The 20777-nt window shown below is 37.7% G+C and overlaps 2 protein-coding genes across 21 annotated transcripts in view; one reads left to right on the plus strand and one right to left on the minus strand.

The window, feature by feature from the left end:
- BBS9 (Bardet-Biedl syndrome 9) overlaps positions 1 to 2857 on the minus strand; it is a 531293-nt gene extending 528436 nt beyond the window's left edge. For 12 of the 13 annotated variants that reach the window (XR_009155160.1, XR_009155159.1, XR_009155157.1 and 9 more), the window contains exon 1: positions 2528 to 2844. The gene's annotated coding sequence lies outside the window, so the exon portion shown is untranslated. Of the gene's footprint in view, positions 1 to 2527 lie in introns of all 13 variants that reach the window. The other variant, XR_009155158.1, reaches the window with a different exon arrangement.
- Positions 2858 to 2988: 131 nt separating this feature from the next.
- NT5C3A (5'-nucleotidase, cytosolic IIIA) overlaps positions 2989 to 20777 on the plus strand; it is an 81276-nt gene continuing 63487 nt past the window's right edge. For 2 of the 8 annotated variants that reach the window (XM_058183882.1, XM_058183887.1), the window contains exon 1: positions 3588 to 3722. Coding sequence is in view for 3 of the 8 variants with exons in the window: in XM_058183890.1 (XP_058039873.1) it covers positions 3585 to 3722 (138 nt within the window). In the remaining 5 variants the exon portion in view is untranslated. Of the gene's footprint in view, positions 3033 to 3127; positions 3723 to 5932; positions 5954 to 6667; positions 6828 to 20777 lie in introns of those variants that run through there. The other 6 variants (XM_058183889.1, XM_058183886.1, XM_058183890.1 and 3 more) reach the window with 6 other exon arrangements.

Raw genomic sequence — 20777 nt, forward strand, 5'->3', positions numbered from 1 at the left:
TTCAGTAATAAGTGACTGGTTTAACTTAACAGAGGAAAGAATTTTGAATATAGAAGGTTATGACTTGTTATATGGATGGCATGCGTACTTATTTTATGGAAAAAAAGTGGATAGGGCTTTTAAGAATCATGTGTTGAGAAGTGCTCTTTATTTTCTGGAATAAATATTCCTATAAATTAGATTACAAGATTCCTATATGGGCGAGCCCTAGACATGCAATAGAGAATATAAATATAGAACAGAAACAGGAAATGATTACATATAAAGAACTTTTGTATGCTGAAGGAGGTAGATTGCAATTAAAATCATTACAGGTATTAAATGAAGAAGGGAGGAATTATACTTGGTTTCAATATGGGCAAATAAGTGCTAGATGGAAAGAAGATCAAAAAATTGGTATAATGCAAAGGGAGGAAAATTTAATAAAGCAAATTAGAAATCAGACCCAGGAGCATATAAAGAGATTGTATAATGTGTTGCTTGAGATAGATTCGGAAAAGGATTTGGTAAAGGATTGTATGATAAAATGGGCACAGAATATTCAGGAACCAATAATGTTGGAAACATGAGAGAAAATCTGGGTTAGAAATGTTAAGTTTACACAAGCACAGAATTTAAGGGAAAATTTTTATAAGATGTTTTATAGATGGCACTTAGATCCCAAAAAATTATCATGTATGTATCCTAATATCCAAGCGAAATGTTGGAGATGTGATTGTGATGATGCTACATATTTTCATATTTGGTGGACTTGCAAGAAAATTAAGGTCTTTTGGATAAGAATTTGGTGGATTATTCAACATGTACTGAAGAAGAAGATAAAGTTCCTGCCACAATTTTTCCTTTTGGGAATTATAACGGATTGTACAGGGATTGAGACTAAATTGATTTTGAACTTAATAACAGCAGCAAGACTATTGATTGGACAATACTGGAAGAAAGAAGAGATACCTACAATAGAAGAATGGATATTGAAAGTTATTAATTTGGCTGAGATGGCTAAAATCTCAGCGTTTTTAAAAGACAATACGCAGGAAAGATATTTAATTGAATGGAAAAAATGGATTGATTATTTACAAAACAGATATCAGATTAAGAAATATCAGATTGCCTTTGAATAATTAGAAAGTTATTTTATGTAATGGGGAGGGGGTTGGGAGACGAAAAGCTTTGGATGTGGTTATTTGGATTGGAAGGGAAAATTTTATTCTATGTTTGGTTTATGTATAACTTTACCTTGTGATTGACCCGGGAAGCCGGGGGGTGGGAGAGGGAGGGGGGTGTTTTGTTTTTGTTTTTGTTTTTTTTTTTTTTGGGAGGGAGGGGGAAAAAAGGGGGAAAAATGTTTTTGTTTTTTTAAAACTCTTTTAATAAAAAAAAAAAAAAAAAGGAGATAGATAAGGATATTTAGTTACTAAGTATAAACAATAGATAAAACAAGAACACAAATACATACAATTTAATGTTTGTAATCATTGCACGGATTATTGTTATGTGAGAAACACCACAAACAGCTGTTAAGTAATATAACCTTTTTCCTTTTTTTCTATGTTTTTAATGTAAAAAAGTTTAATAAAATATATTTTTTAAAAAAAGAACAGAGAATGGCTGATATACCAGAACAAAAATGTTTTATCAACCTTTCCATTTATAATATGAAAATAATTATTCAAGGCAATAATTATTCCTATCCTATTCCTATCAATGGTAACAAAAATTTCCCTTTGATTTGTGTATTATTTGTCTAGATGTCCATCTTGCTAGTTGCAATTTTAAGTGGCAAAAAAAAGATTAAAAACCAGCAGAACAAAAGGGTTTTAACAGAAATGCAGGCATAACCAGTTCATTTAATTCTCTACCATAATTGATTTCAAGTTGTCCTTGTAACCATAGCTAAGGAACTCAATCTGGCAGAATATAAATAGCTTGTACTAATGCCTACTTAAAGTTATCTGGTACAGTATGGTATGTGGAGAATGAAGAAGAAAATGAGTAATCCTTAGCTTGATAATACCAAGTGAGTATATCAATGCAAAGTTTTTAAGTATACATAATCAAATAACATTACCTGCTATCTCAACATTTTTCTACGAATTACAAAATTTATAACAAAATTATGCAAATGTTGCCACAAATACTGCAAAAGTTATTTTAAGAGTATGCCATTTCTGCTACTGTTAACTTGTAATTTTAAAAACAAAACAACTTCTTTACAATACTCAGGACTATAGAGCTAGAATAGCACTAACAAAAGACTATCCCAAGCATATTGTTGGATCCAGAAAACGTACAAAATACATAAATGAACCCATGGAAGAAGGATGTTTACATCACATTACATCCATGCAATCCAAACAGGTATATTTCAAAGTAAGCATGCATAAAATAACATGACTAAAATGACAATCTTACACTTACATGATATCACAAGTTTGTTACTGTTACGGTAAAACTTGGCAGAGTATTATGCGATTGCAAATAATAATTCTTTCCATTGAGCTAAATTATGCCTATTTTATTCACTTACCTGACTTTTTCTGTAACTGACAAATCTTCCTTTTTCCCCCCTCACCTGTGCTTTCTTTCACGAATTTAGTTACAGAGAAGGAGCATTCCACGGGCTGAAGCAGTATATACAGATTATCGTTCAGAGAGAACGATAATCTTTTAAATGCAAACCTTTTATGCCAGCATTACACGAAAAATCTATGAGAAATTAAGTAAACAGAAACTGCCAAGGAGAACATAAAATCGTATCTACTAAATAGAAACTTGAACTTAATTACACGACGAGATGAAAAGCCACAGAAACTGACAAAGCCACTCCACCAGCCGCCATTTTTGTTGCCGTTGTCATAGTACCTCGACAAATCAACGTCTGCTCTGACCCCTCCCATTCCCAAGGAAATCCCTTTGGTCAGGAAAGCTGTAATCCCCGTTGAAGTTTGCTGCCGGTGGAAGGAGGAGGAGGAGGAGGAGGAGCCTAGGCGGAAGAGTGCACGTTGGGAAATGTAGTCTTACTCCCAAAAAGGGTAAGTAACTGATGTAGTTCATGTAGCAGTAGATTGGATTGTACTATTCGGCATACAAAGAGCGAAATAGCTATGAAATGTGGAAGTATTCCTTCCCCAGCATCTTGTTAGGTTCAATTTTATAATGTAAGGAGAGAAACGGGAGCGTTGTTCTGAATTAAAACAATTAGAAAGACATATGAGAAACTATTCTACCCCGTTTTGAAGTAACATGGTTTCTTCCACAGAGTCAGTCGAGCCGTTCCTAATAGCCTTGTTAGTCGCTTGCTCAGTTCAAGTGTCAAGAGCGTTGTTAGGGTCAAACGACGTTTCTCTTGTAGATTAGGCGAACTTCCTGGTAAGAAAAGGAGTGGAGCCTCTGAGGCAGCAGGAGACGGGATTCACTTACGTTTCCCATTTAACCACGTTTTGACGCAAGGACAGGGATACCACTAGGATCCAGGGCGGCAGGCGACGTACAGGGCCTCAAGCTATTTAGTGGCTTGCCAGGAGTTCAAGATTCTGAGACCTAGACGAAAAGTCTATTCGGTTCCGCTCCAAAGCCGGTGTGTAATGGACAAGAGCGCCGTAGCCAAAATGGGAGCAATGGCCAGCGCCAGTGTGTGCGCCCTGGTTGGGGGAGTAGTCCTGGCCCAATACATCTTCACCGTAAAGAAGAAAACGGGCAGGAAAACGAAGATTATAGAGATGGTAAGCATGCTTTAGGATTCTAAATGCCCAGTTTTGTGCTTCCTTCGGGATGCCATCAACACTTGCAGCCCGAGCAAACTTGCAACTAGTGCTTACCTATTTTGGCACTATTGATTGAAAATGAATGTTAACGAATAGAATGGCGGTAGAAATATAGGTGATACAAATATAGAAATATTATTTTGAAAAAGAATAAAGTTGCGCTAATAATACTTTGTTTACCAATTGGACATGATGCGGAAGGAAGTTGGTAAACCAGACAGACATAGTTGACTCAATCAATATAATTATGTGTGCAATCTAAACCTAGTCTAATGACATAAGACTTTATATATAAGTGTTTATATACTTCGCATTTTTAATATCCATTCCCAGGTTATCCAATAAGCAAATTTGTTGGCAGCCTGGAATTGACTATGCATTCATAAATGTGAGATCTGCACTATCTAGGTAATATGACCGTTATACCTTTTAATCAATGAAGGAATATGTTCACTTGAGATTTTTATCTGAGGAAATTTTCAGTAAGAAGTAAGAAGGGAGGAGGCTTATGCTTATATATCAGCAACAGCTGGTCTCAGGATATAACTATAATATATAAATTTTGTGATGAAAACTTAGTTTTTGCTTATCAACTGTAAACCATTTTAGTTTCCACTGAGTTCTCCTCATTTTTCCTAATTGCTCTTTATGTCCCTCCACAAGCCTGTGTAAACAAGGCATTACAAACTAGCTGATCAAATTATGGAGGCTGAAGCCAAATACCCAGATTCACTGGCCATTATTTTGGGCGATCTAAACAAAGCAAACTTAAGAAAACAGCTACCAAAATACTTTTAGCATGTCAATTGTCCCACTAGAGGCAAGAATACTTTAGACCATTGCTACACAACACTAAAAGATGCTTATCGGTCCTTACCACGAGCAGCTGTGGGACACCCTGATCATTTTATGATTCACCTTATACCTGCTTACAGGCAAAGACTTAAAATCACAAAACCAACAATTATAATTCATAATAACAGAGTTGGAAGGGACCTTGGAGGTCTTCTAGTCCAACCCCCTGCCCAGGCAGGAAACCTTACACCATTTCAGACAAATGATTATCCAACATTTTCTTAAAAATTTCCAGTGTTGGAGTATTCACAACTTGTGCAGGCACTTATTAATTGTTCTAACTGTCAGGAAATTTCTCCTTGGTTCTAAGTTCTAAGTTGCTTCTCTCCTTGATTAGTTTCCACCCATTGCTTCTTGTCCTGCCTTCAGGTGCTTTGGAGAATAGCTTGACTCCTCCTTCTTTGTGGCAGCCCCTGAGATATTGGAACACTGCTATCATGTCTCCCCTAGTCCTTCTTTTCATTAAACTAGACATACCCAGTTCCTGCAACCGTTCTTCATATGTTTTAGCCTCCAGTCCCCTAATCATCTTTGTTGCTCTTCTCTGCACTCGTTCTAGAGTCTCAATATCTTTTTTACATCCTGACAACCAAAACTGAATGCAGTATTCCAGTCGTGGCCTTACCAAGGCATTATAAAGTGGTATTAAGATTTCACGTGTTCTTGATTCTATTCCTCTGTGTTGTGACTCCAGCCCCCGAACCTGGCCCCATGCCCAGAAGTGACTTGGAGCTGGGCCTGCTGCCAGAAAGTGACTTGGACAGTGAGGGGGAAGGGCCATCAGGACTTACCTCTGGAGCACCGGCTCCTCTGGCTCAGCTCCAGGAGCCAGAAGCAGGCCAGGTGAAAGAGATAATGAGGCCTCCTTCCCCTGACTCTTTCCCCCCCCAGGCCACGCCTGAAGACCCAGCTGACAGCAATCAGGCTTGGTTTCGTAGGCAGGAGAGGAGGGAACAACAGAAACAAGGGTTAGGCCTAGGAAGTGCTGAGTCATGGAGCCGCACCCCAGAGCATATAAAAGGCAGCCATAGCTGCTGTGTCCCTTTGTAACAGGCAAATCCACTCACTGACTAGAGCTGAAGTTTGTGACTCACCAGCGTCCTGGAAGATAACGAGAGATCTTGGCAGACGCTGACTCTTTTGTCGCCAGAGCTGATAGTGCCGGCTAATTACGCCATCATTCAGATGGAGGTGGAGGAGGACAGAACACTCTATTTTTGCAGCCCAGAACTGTGTTGCCTTTGTTGGCAGCTACTGCACACTGCTGGCTCATATCTAAATGGTTGTCCACTGGGACTTCAAGATCCCTCTCACAGTTATTACTATGGAACAAGGTACCACATATCCAGTACCTGTGCATTTTGGTTTGTTGTTGTTGTTTTTTGCCTAAATGTAGAACCTTACTTTTTTCACTGTTGAATTTCATTTTGTTAGATAGTGCCCAATGTTCAAGTCTGTCAAGATCCTTCTGTATCTTGAGCCTATCTTCTGGAGTGTTGGCTATTCCTGCCAGCTTGGTGTCATCTGCAAATTTGATGAGTTCCCCATCTATCCCCTTGTCCAAGTCATTGATGAGATGTTGAAGAGTACTGGGCCTAAAACAGAGCTTGGGGTACTCCACTGCATACCTTCCTCCATGTGGATGTAGTTCCATTGAGGACTACACGCTGAGTGCGGTTGGTCAGCCAGTTACGAATCCATCTGGTGGTGATGCTGTCTAACCCACATTTTTCTACTTTATCTAGTAGTAGGTTATGGTCTACTTTATCAACAGCTTTACTGAAGTCCAAGTAAATTATATCGACAGCATTCTTCTGGTCCACTAATTTTGACATTTTGTCAAAGAATGCAATGAGATTAGTCTGGCATGATCTATTTTTGACAAACCCATGTTGGCTTTTGGTTATTACTTTGTTTGTTTCTAGGTGTTCGGTGATTCGTTGCTTGATTATCTTTTCCAGAATCTTCCCTTGGTATTGAGGTCAGGCTGATAGGTCTGTAGTTTCCTGGATCTGGTTTTTTTTCTTTTCCTTTTTTGAAGATGGGAACTACATCAGCTCTTTTCCAGTCCTCTGGCAGTTCCCCCGTGCTCCAGGATCTTTGAAAGATATAATTCAGTGGTTCTGAGATTTTGTCTGCCAGTTCCTTCAGAACCTTGGGGTATAATCCATCCGGTCCTGGTGATTTGAACTCATCTTGATTAGACAGGTATTCACTTACCACTTTTTTCCCTATTTTAATTTGTGTTCCTAATCTGTTTTTTGTGGTGCTGTTTTTGATAGGTTGGATTGTTTTTTCCTTTTGTGTAAAGTAGAACTGCTTTCTCCCTGTTGCTTGTCACCTTCTTGCCACTTTTTCCCAGCAATGGGCCAATTGTTTCCTTGACTTTTTTCTTGTTTTTAACATGTTGGAAGAAGCTTTTTTTGTTATTTTTTACTTTTGTCGCTAGCCTTTGTTCATTGTGAGCCTTAGCTTTCCTCACTTCATCTTTACAGGCTCAGGCTATTTGCTGATATTCTGCCTTAGTTATTTGCCCCTCTTTCCACTTTTTGTACTTGTCCTTTTTGACTTTCAATTTGTCAGATAGTTCTTTATGCATCCATGCTGGTTTCTTTTGAGATCTATTATTTTTCTTCTTTATTGGTATTGTGCTAGACTTGGCTTTTATAATCTCACTTTTCAAAATTTCCCAAGCTTCTTGAGTTCTTTTCCCCTTGAGGATTCTCATCCATGGAATCCTTCTCAAGCTCTCTCTTAAGTTTATTGAAATTAGCTCTCTTAAAGTCCAAGACTTTAGTTTGACTTTGTTCTACTACTTGGGTTTGCATAATGTTGAATTCCAATATTGCGTGATCACTTGCCCCCAAGGTTCCTGTAGCTTCAACACCTTCTATCATTTCATATCTGTTAGTGAGAATTAATCCAATATGGCTGATCCCCTTGTTCCCTTCTCTACTTTTTGGGAAACAAAAAGATCCTGTTGGATCTTCCACTTGGTGCAGAGTTTGTCTCCCAGTTGATGTCAGGGTAGTTAAAATCCCCCATTACTACTGTGATGTGCTTCCTACGTACCTTAGTTAGCTGACTAGCAAAAGGTTCATCTACTTTCTCTGTTTGGTTGGGTCACCTATAGTATAAATCTATGGCAATATCATTCCCTCCCCTTTAATATTGACCCAAATGCATTCAAGATAATTTTCATCATAGTTGGGCTTTATTTCTGTAGAGATGTAGTTATTTCTTATATATAGTGCAACTCCACTCTTTTTTTTTAAAGGTTTTTTATTTATTTTAACAGAAAAAAACCCAATATCAAATCAATCAAAACAATTTACAACGTGCTGCATAGGTGTTAACATATCTTCTTGTGCATTGACATAATAAACTTCTCTTTCATATGTATATCTTATATTATTTTTTCTAAAATATCTTTACATCTAACCAATGGTAAAATAAATCCCATATTTTATAGCATTGCTTATCTTCTTGCTCTCTAATTTCATATGTTAATTTACTCATCTCTGCACATCCCATCATTTTTCTAATTATTTCGTCTTGCAAAGGTAACTTCTCATTTTTCCAATTTTTAGCAAATACAATCCTAGCTGCTGTAATAATATTCACAATCAAATATTTAATTTCTCTGGTGTATATCTCAGGAATAATTCCCAACAGAAAGACTTCTGCCTTAAAGTCAATATGTGTTTTTATCATTTTTCCAGCCATGTGAAAAAAATAATTTGTGAAAAAATAATAATGTGGAAAAAATAATTCCAGAGGAATTATTGAGTCTGTCATTTGCACCGCTATAACTGTCTGTTTCGGTTCTGTAACCCAACAAAAAAGACACAGACTTCAGAGGATAATTAGAACTGCAGAAAAAATAATTGCTACCAGCCTGCCTTCCATTGAGGACCTGTATACTGCACGAATCAGGAAGAAAGCCGTGATAATATTTACAGATCCCTCACATCCTGGACATAAACTGTTTCAACTCCTACCCCCAAAATGACACTATAGAGCACTGCACAGAACAACTAGATACAAGAACAGTTTTTTCCCTAAGGCCATCACTCTGTTAAACAAATAATTCCCTCAACACTGTAGAACTATTTACTAAATCTGCACTACTATTAATCTTCTCATCGTTCCCATCACCCACCTCCTCCCACTTAGGATTGTATGACTGTAACTTTGTTGCTGGTAATCCTTATTGACCATCATTTGTGTTGTAAATGTTGTACCTTGATGAAGGTATCTTTTCTTTTATGTACACTGAGAGCATATGCACCAAGACAAATTCCTTGTGTGTTCAATCACACTTGGCCAATAAAAAATTCTATTCTATTCTATCCTATCCTATTCTATTCTATCCTATCCTATCCTATTCTAGTCCAGTATGTTTTCGCTTCTGCGCACATCCACCATATGTGGTAGTATGATCCAGGCGTCTGATGACACTTCCAACATTTTTCAGATTTGTCCTTGAACATTCTAGCAATTCTTGTTGGGGGTAAATGCCACCTGTAAAACATCTTATACAAATTCTCTTTAAAGACTTCTCTGTAGACATTGTCATTTTATAATTATACATCCACAATTTCTGCCAAGCCTCTAAGTCTATCCCATGTCCAAAATTCTTCCCCCAAGCAATCATTGTCTCTTTTACTTGTTCCTCCTCCAATTTCACCTCTAATAAATATCCATACAATTTCTTAATCAAATTGTCATCAGAGCCTGTTAACATCTCATCAAAACTAGTTATATTATTGTAAAAACCTTCTGTTTTTACATCTTTATTATATCTGGATTGTATTTGCAAATATGAAAACCAATTCATTATTATACCATCTACCTCTAGTCCTATTTTAGATTTTAACTCACCCTTTTCATTCACCAATTCACTATATCTAACAATATGTTCCTTTTTAAATGTTACTGTGTATGAGAATGCCTCTATATAGGTGATACCCAGGTTGGAATCTTTAAAAAGTGACTTTTCTTTATCTTCTCCCAATTCGTCAATAACGCTTCTCTTACTATGTCTTCTAAAATATCCCTGTGTTATAGCTTGTCCATACCATAAAAAAGCATGCCATCCCAGCAGCAAGTCATGGTCTTCCAAAGTCAATATTCTATTATTTCTTAGGGTTATCCATTCTTTGATCCACATCAAACTTGCTGCTTGGTAGTACAATTCCCAATTAGGTAACCCAGAGCTGCCTCTAACTCTCTTATCTTGTAATAGTTTTATTTTTATCCTTGCCTTTTTCCCTTGCCAAACATATTTTAACATCATTTTATTCAGCTCCACAAAATATCCTCTCTTCAATTTAATTGTTATAGTCTGGAACAAGTAAAAGATTCTAGGTAATATATTCATCTTAATTGCTGATATTCTTCCCAGTAAGGATAATTGTAAATGTTCCCACTTAGCCAAATCTGTCACAATCTGCTGTTTGAATTTACCATAGTTATTCTCTTTCAGCGTACTACATCTTGCAATGAGATATATCACCAAATATTTAACTTTATTTGCAACCTTTATCCCTGACCGTTCTACCAACTCACTTTTTTTTTCATCAACATATTTTTTGTCAAAATTTTCATTTTATTCCTATTTATTTAAACCCTGCCTCTTCCCCTCCACCTCCTCTTTTATTTTGTCTATTTCTTTTAAATAATTTATATCCCTCTAGCTGTATGTTCCATTTGTGCGTTTCATCCCACCAACAATGGCAACAATATCATATCTGCCCTCATTAACTTGAATTTCTAATTCACCCTTATTCCTCATACTCTGTGCATTGATGTATAGATATTTGAGTCCATTTTGATTGACCTTGTGTTTACTGTCTACATAATTTGTGTTGTGCCTGACTGCCCTTACTTTCTTGCCACCTGTTTGACTAGTGCATATGGTATGGCACTCAGTATTAAATGCTTGGTTTTGCTTGATAGCAGGGCTGATAATCTTACACACATAGACATCTATGTTACATGCACTGATAACCCTATTAAATTTGGATTTGATCAATGAAGACCTGGACTGAGGAGGCAAAATTAAAGCTACAGGCCTGCCTTGACTGCACTGATTGGAATGTTTTCAAAAGTATCTCTGCAGATTTAGATGAACTCACAGATATTGTAACATCATATGTCAGCTTCTGTGAAGACCTATGTGTACCGACCAGGAACTTGCGAATATACAGTAACAACAAACCTTGGTTCACAGCTAAACTTAAGCAGTTACGTCATTCCAAAGAGGAAGCCTGCAGAAAAGGTGATAAAATACTGTACAGTCAGGCCAGAAATGTATTAAAAAGGGAGATCAGAGCAGCAAAAAGAAGCTACTCTGAAAAGCTAAAGAATCAGTTCCCAACAAATAAATCAGCAAACATGTGGAAAACTTAAAAATATCACCGGCTACGGCAAACCTCCTTCCCACGCTGAAGGAAATCAACAACTGGCAGATGACCTGAACGTGTTTTAGTGCAGGTTTGAAAGGAAACTACAGCTACCAATCTCCACAACCCCCATCTTAGACACACCAACAGCAGCCAAACCTCCTACAACTGACCCCATCTCATTGGGTTCCCAACTCCTAGTGATCACGGAAAAGGAAGTGCAAGACCTATTTCATAGACAAAAGCCAGGAAAAATTCCAGGCCCAGACAAGATAACTCCTCCTTGCTTAAATGTCTGTGCTGACCAATTGGCCCCCATCTTCACCTGTATCTTCAATAAATCGCTAGAGATGTGCTATATTCCTTCTTGCTTCAAACGCTCTATTATCATACCAGTGCCGAAGAAGCCCACCATCAAGGAACTGAATAACTAGAGACCAGTTACTCTAACATCTGAAAACAACATGGTTTTCAAGTGGGACAGCACTGCTCTGAAAGGCTAGTGCTGTCCCACTTGAAAACCATCACAGATCCGCTGATAGACCCCCTGCAATTTGCATACCGAGCAAATAGATGAACAGATGATTCTGTTAATATAACCTACGCAAGGGTCCTCTTTGTAGACTTTAGTTCAGCATTCAACACCATCATTCCAGACATTTTTCTAACTAAGCTAAACCAGCTACAGGTACCTAAACACACTTGTAAGTGGATCATAAGCTTCCTAACAGATAGGAAGCAGCAGGTGAAGCTAAGCAGAATAACATCAGATCCCTGTACAATTAGTACAGAGGGCCCCCAAGGCTGTGTGCTCTCTCCACTTCTAATACTAATGACTGCATCTCAAATGATCCATCTGTTAAACTACTGAAATTCACAGATGACACAACAGTGATCGGCCTCATTCGAGACGATGAGTCCTCATACAGATGGGAGGTTGAACAACTAGCCTCGTGGTGCCACCAGAACAATCTGGAACTGAATGCTCTCAAAACTGTAAAAATGGTGGTGGACTTTAGGAGAAACCCTCCCATACTATCACCTCTTACAGTACTAGACAACCCAGCATCAACAGTAGAGACCTTCAAATTTCTAGGTTCTACCATATCTCAAGACCTAAAATTGATACCTAACATCAAAAACATCATCAAAAAAGCATAACAAAGAATGTTCTTTCTGCGCCAACTCAGAAAGCTCAAACTGCCCAAGGAGCTCCTGAAACAATTCTACAGAGGAATTATTGAGTCTATCATCTGCACCTCTTTAACTGTCTGGTTTGGTTCTGCAACCCAACAAGACAGACACAGACGTAAGATGATAATTAGAACTGCAGAAAAAACAATTGCTACCAACCTGCCTTCCATTGAGAACCTATATAGTGCACAAATCAAAAAGAGGGCTGTGAAAATATTTACAGATCCCTCACATCCTGGACATAAACTGTTTTAACTCCTACCGTCAAAACGACGCTATAGAGGACTGCACACCAGAACAACTAGACACAAGAACATTTTTTTCCTGAATGCTGCTAAACTCTGCTAAACAAATAATTCCGTCAACACTGTCAAACTATTTACTAAATCTGCATTACTATTAATCTTCTCATTGTTCCTATCACCCGCCTCCTCCCACTTAGGACTATATGTCTGTAACCTTGTTGCTAGTATCCTTACGATTTATATTTATTTTATTTTTTTATTTTTTTATATTTCTATACCGCCCTTCTCCCGAAGGACTCAGGGCAGTTTACAGCCATATTAAAACAATTTTTACAAACACTAAAATAATTTAAAATGAAATATTTAAATTTAGGCTGACTCCTTAAAACCCATTTAAAATTCCCAATTAAAATTATCAGGCCAGTCCTGCACAATGAAACAGCCATGTTTTCAGCTCGCATCGGAACGTCCGGAGATCAGGGAGTTGGCGAATACCTGGTGGTAATTCATTCCAGAGGGTTGGGGCCCCCACAGAGAAGGCCCTCCCCCTGGGGTCGCCAGCCGACATTGTCTAGCCGACTGTACCCTGAGGAGGCCCACCCTGTGGGAGCGCACTGGTTGCTGGGAGGCCGTCGGTTGCAGTAGGTGGTCCCGTAAATAGCCAGGTCCCATGCCATGAAGCACTTTAAAGGTGGTAACCAGTACCTTGAATTGCACCCGGAAGATCACCGGAAGCCAGTGCAGCCTACGCAGGATTGGTGTTATATGGGAGCCTCGATTTGCTCCCTCTATCACCTGCGCAGCTGCATTCTGGACCAGCTGAAGCCTCCAGGTGCTCTTCAAGGGGAGCCCCATGTAGAGAGCGTTACAATAGTTCAGACGGGATAGAAATTTTCTGTAAAACTTTTTGAATAAAAAAAAAAAAAAAGTTCAGACGGGAGGTGACAAGGGCATGGGTGACCGTGCATAGGGTATCCCGGTCTAAGAAGGGACGCAACTGGTAAATCAGGCGGACCTGATAAAAAGCTCCTCTGGCGACAGCCGTCATTTGATCTTCCAACGACAGCCATGCATCCAGAAGAACGTCCAGATTGCGGACCTTCGCCGTGGGGGCCAATGACTCACCTCCCACTGTCAGCGATGGAGTCAGCTGATTATACCGGGATGCCGGCATCCACAGCCACTCGTCTTGGAAGGGTTGAGCCGGAGCCTGTTTCTCCCCATCCAGACCCGCACGGCCTCCAGACACCGGGACATCACTTTGACAGCTTCGTTGGGGTGGTTTGGAGTGGAAATGTACAGCTGCGTATCATCATATTGACTGTTTCCTAATAGGATTTGATTGCTTATTTGTTCCCTATGACTATCATTAAGTGTTGTACCTTATGATTCTTGACATAAAAGAAAAGAATGTATCTTTTCTTTTATGTACACTGAGAACAAATGCACAAATTCCTTGTGTATCCAATCACACTTGGCCAGTAAAGAATTCTATTCTATTCTATCAAATTGCTTTAGTCAGTTCAGGTAAACATCTATAGCCAATTGCCAAAAGATACGTATCTTTATCAGTATTACATTAATTTACATATTTACATGGCAGGGAGGAAAATTAAACTGTGCTGAATTACACTAAATATTGTTACGCATTTTCTACAAGATACTCACAAGCAGTCATATGTGCAAAATCATTATTTTGTATTCTTTAATATAATCCTGTAAAGAGATTCATTTGTCATATAAAAGTAATCAGATACATGTTACACTGAAATTCCAAAATTGACAATATGTGATTCCTTGAAAGCTAAGAATGAAATTAATAGAAGGCTGGGAAGCATGAAGGTGGTCATATGTACAGTTCAGTGGTGGTTGGGTTTGTACATCATACCAAAGTATAGTCCGTTGTGGTTCAGTGTTATGCAACTGTAGTCAATTTGCCTAGTATGTCATCAAAACCAAGATATTGTATTAATTCTAATATGATTAAAATAATTATGGTGTGCTATGATGAGATAGTGAAATACTAAATTATATTTTAGATCAACAGTATAGGGCTCAAAAGTGGCCAGTCAAAATTTGAGCAATTTTCTGTGCACATCATTTTACTCATAGTTCAATGAGCAATACATCTTTAATAGAATTTAATTGATTTTAATTAATTCCTAATACCCAGGCATATCAATATTAATTTATCAACCATATGCCAGTCCCAAGCTCAGATAAATGGGGAAAATAAGGAAAAGCAATGGTAAACTACCCTGTAAAAAATCTCATCAGAATACTTTTTAGCAATAACTCGGCTCAGATATGGATATGATTTCAGTGCAAAAGTAGGACAAGGAGAAGTTGTAAGAATAATAGGCAAGTTTGGGCTATGTGAATGGGATGAAGCTCATGATTGCCTAGTTCAATTTTGCTAGGAAAATCATCTCAGCATAATGAATACTTTTATTCAATGATGTTTATACACGTGGACAGCACCAAATGGACAATATTGAAATTAAGTAGACTTCATTTTATGCCAACAATGCTTGAAAAGTTAAGTTGCATTTATTAAAAATACTTCCTGGCACTGATTGTAGCTGAGACCATCAGCTATTAGTTGTTAAACTGAAAGCTCAAGTGGTACAAAGTGAAAAAAACTATGCCCCCATTATTCAATGTCGATAGCATCTCACCTATGTACGCCATAAGTTAATAGGTTTGAAGGGAAAGATCCAAATGAACAGTGATAAGAGATCATCATGGAAATTGCTGGAAAGTATGTGTCATGCCAAAAACCAGAGAGAACATACAAGTAGCTATCTGATGACACCATCAAAATAGCTGATCACCGTAGGGTGGCCAGAGCCAAAGGTGATGGGGAGGGTTTTGGTAGTATGTAGATAATTTCTCTTCTTATGTACCATTAGGTGAATATTTTGTATATTTTTCTTCATTCTTTCAGTTCAATCTCTATGTATTCACGGTTTCTTTTTCCTTGAGAAAAAGATTTTGACATGGTTGAATAAGAGAAAATGAGAGAAAATATTTTATATGCTTAAATAAGAATTGTAAACAAAACTGAAGATATCGATAGGCAGTCAGTCTTCTAATAGTGAATGGATCTTAATGCTGAATATATACAGATTTGAATTAAATATTGTAATTTGGCTACCTTGCATTCAAAGAGATTTGGAGAATAAAACAGTTTGATCTTTATTATGGTTATCTATTTTATTTTATTTTATTTTGCTTAGAAAATCTGAATACTCAAGGAAATCATGAGAAACATAGTAATTATTCTGATCGTTCTGTTGATAAGACTGTTATCTAATAATTCCTAATAGTATTGCTTAAACAAAATGGAGACGGTTGTGACTTTTCTGCTTTAACATATAGCAGTGATGGCTAGCCATTTTCTCTTCGTGTGCTGACAGCACGTGCATGTGCATCCATAATGCAATGCATATCCTGCTGCAAATATGCACGCAACCCCCCATGCTTCCCCACCCCCTGCGCATGCACGTGCAAGGGGTAGGATTCAAAAATTTTAGCAACCAGTTCTCTGCCCAGTTGCTGGCTGAGCATAGCCATGGTGGATGTGGCCTACTCAGCCTTCTGCACTACGGCAGGGGGGCGTTTTCATCCTCACCGGGCACCAGAGGCTTTCCTCAAGCCTTTGGGAGGGTGAAAACGTTCTCCCCCAGGCTCCAGAGGTCCTCCATAGGCTAGAAATGGGCCCATTTCAGGACTATCAGAACTTCCACGAGGCCCATTTTTTGCTCTCCCAGACCTTCCACGCGGGTCCTCAACTGGCATCCAAAAGGAGCCATGTGGAGACTCCTGGGCGGGAAGGGCAGGGTGGGTGGAGCCAGCCAGTTGCAACTACCGGTTCAGTGAAACAGATGAAAAATTAGCATCCAGTTTTCCTGAACTGACTCCCCTGCCCCCCATTTTGGGCCTAGTAGACCTCCCTGCAATCTTCTGGGCCCAAAAATGGGCCGGGGGGGCACTGCACCTCTCCCTGTGCCCCCCCCTGCATACACACATAATCCCTGCCTTTCCTGTGCATGTGCGCACGTCTCCCACATGCACCCCATCCCCTGCGCATCCCAAAAATCAGTTTGCCAGCAGGAGGCGCATCCTGTGTTTTCTAACAAGCTTGAATTACCTGGATGTTTTGCAAAATTGCATAAATGAAGGTCATCAGATGCAAAAGGCTTTCCTGAAAAAAAATGTGTTTTTTTTAATGTAAGAAAGCTTATGCTCAAAGAATATGTAAGGACATGGTGGTGCTTAGCCATCATTTATTGTATATCACATAGCTATATTTCATTTTAGTAGTCATATCTTACTTTATGATAATAAGCCCAAAGAGGTTAACAGCTACCATGTTCAAAATATGTAAAATACCACTGCATGTAATCCTTAAAAATACTGCATTACTACTAAAATAAATAATAGTCACAATATTTCAAATGCTAAGAATATAAATTCTGTTGGACCAGATCAAGCACCTATCAGTTCCAGCATTGTGCATATTAAGAATTGCACCATACACTGGTAAACCAAATGTTTCCTAACTAACTTATTAATGCAAATATTTGCAGACTATTTACTGAATCTGCAGTAATTAATTTAATTTAATTAATTTAATTAATCGTTTCATAGTTCCCATCACCAATCTCTCTCCACTTATGACTGTATGACTATAACTTGTTGCTGGCAATCCTTATGATTTATATTGATATATTATCATCAATTGTGTTGTAAATGTTGTACCTTGATGAACGTATCTTTTCTTTTATGTACACTGAGAGCATATGCACCAAGACAAATTCCTTGTGTGTCCAATCACACTTGGCCAATAAAATTCTATTCTATTCTATTCTATTCTAATGCAAATAATTTAAGTGAAGGATCCTTTTAAGACAGAGGGCATTACAAGTATCTGATTTTGACTCCCTTCATGGAAGAAGCTTCTGTGGCTAATCACGTAACATAAAATCTTATCCACAGTTTCATAATAGTTTAGGAAAAAAAGACTTAAGATATTGTTTTGAGGAGAATTTATACTGGATTAAGAGAAGCAAATAATGCAGAGATAGAACTATTCTGTTCTATTGAGGCATAGAAAGTAGATAAATTCATCCAATAAAATTGAATCACAAGATTTACATAGTGCTGATAAGCACTACCAATTGGAATTGGTTAAAAAATTGAATTATGCAAATTTCTGGAAAATTGACAATGGCATTTGATTACAATAGCTATATATTTGTCTAGAGTTATATAAATTAATTTCAATATGTATTTTCTCTCAAGTTTTTTGCTTTCAAAGCCATTATTTATGTCACCAGTTACACTGTGGTAACATATAGCTAGATTAGTTAAATAAGCCCAAACAGTATATGGTTCGTTCATCATCATCAGTTTATTATCAAACTCTATAATACTGTTCCATGTTTATTATATTTATCTGCTACCTTCTGAATTACTTTGCCCATAAGCATGTTTAGAATACCAAGAAGCAAAGTCACAATAATAGATTATAATATAGATTATATACTTCTATTGTTGCTGTTGTTGCATTAAACCAATATATATTTTTATGATTCTGGGCTCTAATAACACATTAAAAGCACCACAAAAATAGCATCAACAATACGCTGGTCAAAGACTGTAATATTACCTACTTAATATTTAATAAAACAAAAAATCTAAAATAATAACCAGGAACAAACCCAATAAACATTCAATAATAGAAAACATCTCATCTCATCTATCTAACCTCCAATTATGAACTGCACTGAGATTAAACTATAGGACTTTCTCTTATTAAATATGAATGCCTCTAATAATACAGAAACAATACATGCAAACAAATTGGTTCATTATCTTGTGAATTCATAGACCTAGGGGAGATCCTCCATGTAAGAAAGAGGAAAAAGGAATATATGTGGACCACATTGTGAATGAATAGTATATGTGCAGTGATATAGGCAAAGTGATGGTAAAGAACAGTTTTAATTAATTCTGGAGAAATAACAGCAATACTTCAAAAACAGGAGTACTATCTATCTATACAAAGTCAATTGTGATATTGGCCAATATAAACAAAGGAAACAAACATTTTTAAGATAAAAATGTTCATTCTTATTCTCATTTTCATACAAATTTACATTTCATTGATATTGACATATTGCAGTATCTTTTTATTTAATATTACCCAGATTATTTGAAGCGTTAATCTGTTCTGTTGGACTTTGTTCCCTTATTGTAGAACAGTGGTAGTCAACCTGGTCCCTACCGCCCACTAGTGGGTGTTCCAGCTTTCATGGTGGGCGGTAGGTATTTTGTCCGATACTGAAGCACTTTCCTTTTTTTAATTTAATCGACTTTTTAAAAAATTTTCATAGCATTATTTAAAAACATTTTCATTAGGTTTTCATAAAATTCCCCATGACAATTTAATTTTCTGAAAATATACTATTTGTATTGCCCGTGCATAAGTTTAGTTCACGTTACGTAAGTGAAACTAAATGGCGCTATAGTGCAGCCACAAACAAAAGAGCTTCGTCCCAGAATAGCTTGTGCATCTCCCCCCCACACCACCCAACTGTAACAGATAAGCAGAACTGGTAGCCGGCACACACACCCCCAAACCCAATCCATGATACATGAGAGGCATGCGTGCACAGACGACGATACACGGCGCATTACTGTGGAACCAGTGGGCGGTTAGAAAATTTTACTACTAACAAAAAACAAAAAACAAAAGTGGATGGTAGATATAAAAAGGTTGACTACCCCTGGTGTAGAAAAAGGGAAGCCTTGATATATGAAATTTGTTTATCATTTAATACATAAGTATAAATTCTGGTTATGTTTACATGAATTGATATCACTATTCAACAAAATGTTATGTTTTATGTGTTATGTTAGACTTCTATGACTTTAGGATATGGGATTTAATTTAGTAGCTTAACATTGTTCTAAATATTTTATCCAGAAATAAAACCTATTTATTTATTTGAAAGAAATATAAGACAGAAAACAATCTTAGAAAAATAGAAATATCACTGCTATGGAAGAATCAGTGGTATTGTCTGTTCTACTTTCTTTGTAAACTGATTTTTTCTAGAGAATCTTAAGAGTTACTACCAATGTCCTGACTAATAGTTGCACTTAGAGTAACAAATCAGAAAGGTCATTTATTACTTTTGCAAATGTGCAGCCAGTCACACCAAAAATAGAGCTCCCAAGCTTTGAAAGACTTGTGGGCTACTTTAATACATCAGTTAGAGTTTTATATTTGCTTTCACCATGCAAACTTATTATTTTGGTTTTAAGTTACAATGAATGAGTCATAATTGTTCAGTGTCATTTTTAAGAAATCTTACTTATTGCAGTTTAAAACAAAACAAACCTACACTAACAAGCTCAAACTAGATACAATTGGGATTATTTTGCATAAACCTATTCTTGAAATTGCATAATTGTGGGAACATAAAGATGCTTTTTCAAAAGGTAATGACTGTTGTTTCTTGAAGGCATGTTGCTTCTTTTTTTTTTTTTTTTGGTTTACATTTATACCCCGCCCTTCTCCGAAGACTCAGGGCGGCTTACAATGTATAAGGCAATAGTCTCATTCTATTTGTATATTTTTTTTACAAAGTCAACTTATTGCCCCCCCAACAATCTGGGTCCTCATTTTACCTACCTTATAAAGGGTGGAAGGCTGAGTCAACCTTGGGCCGGGCTCGAACCTGCAGTAATTGCAGGCTCTGTGTTCTAATAACAGGCTTCTCTACTGCCTGAGCTATCCCGGCCCCTTCTAATCCAGGAAGCTTCTTCAGTTCTGAATGAATGGTGGAGAATGCAAGGATTTATATTTCTTGCAGTCATCTGGTAATTAACACTCTCTTTGGGGATCATTGAGGCCACTTGGAAGTTTTTTCTGTGCCCTCAGAGCAGTGGTTCTCAACCTGTGGGTCGCGACCCCGTTGGGGGTCGAATGACGATTTGCCAGGGGTCGCCTAAAACCATCGGAAATAAGGGGAAATATACTTGCAAGTCGAAGAATCGCGCTCCAATGGTTGACTCCACAAGCCAGCTGAAGGCTCTTCAAATCGCTAGCCGAATTCGGCTTCAGGCGCGATAAACTTAATAGGGGAGGAGTCTCCGCTTTAATGCCTCCGTCCTCAAGGCAATCGCAAGCAGTTCAGATCACTAGCCAATACAGCTTCAGGCGCGATAAATTCAAAACGAAAATAATTTTACGGTTGGGGTCACCACATCGTGGGGAATTGTATTAAAGGGGTCGCAGC

This window comes from Ahaetulla prasina, chromosome 4 (assembly GCF_028640845.1).
Source record: "Ahaetulla prasina isolate Xishuangbanna chromosome 4, ASM2864084v1, whole genome shotgun sequence".
Classification (NCBI taxonomy): Eukaryota; Metazoa; Chordata; class Lepidosauria; order Squamata; family Colubridae; genus Ahaetulla; species Ahaetulla prasina.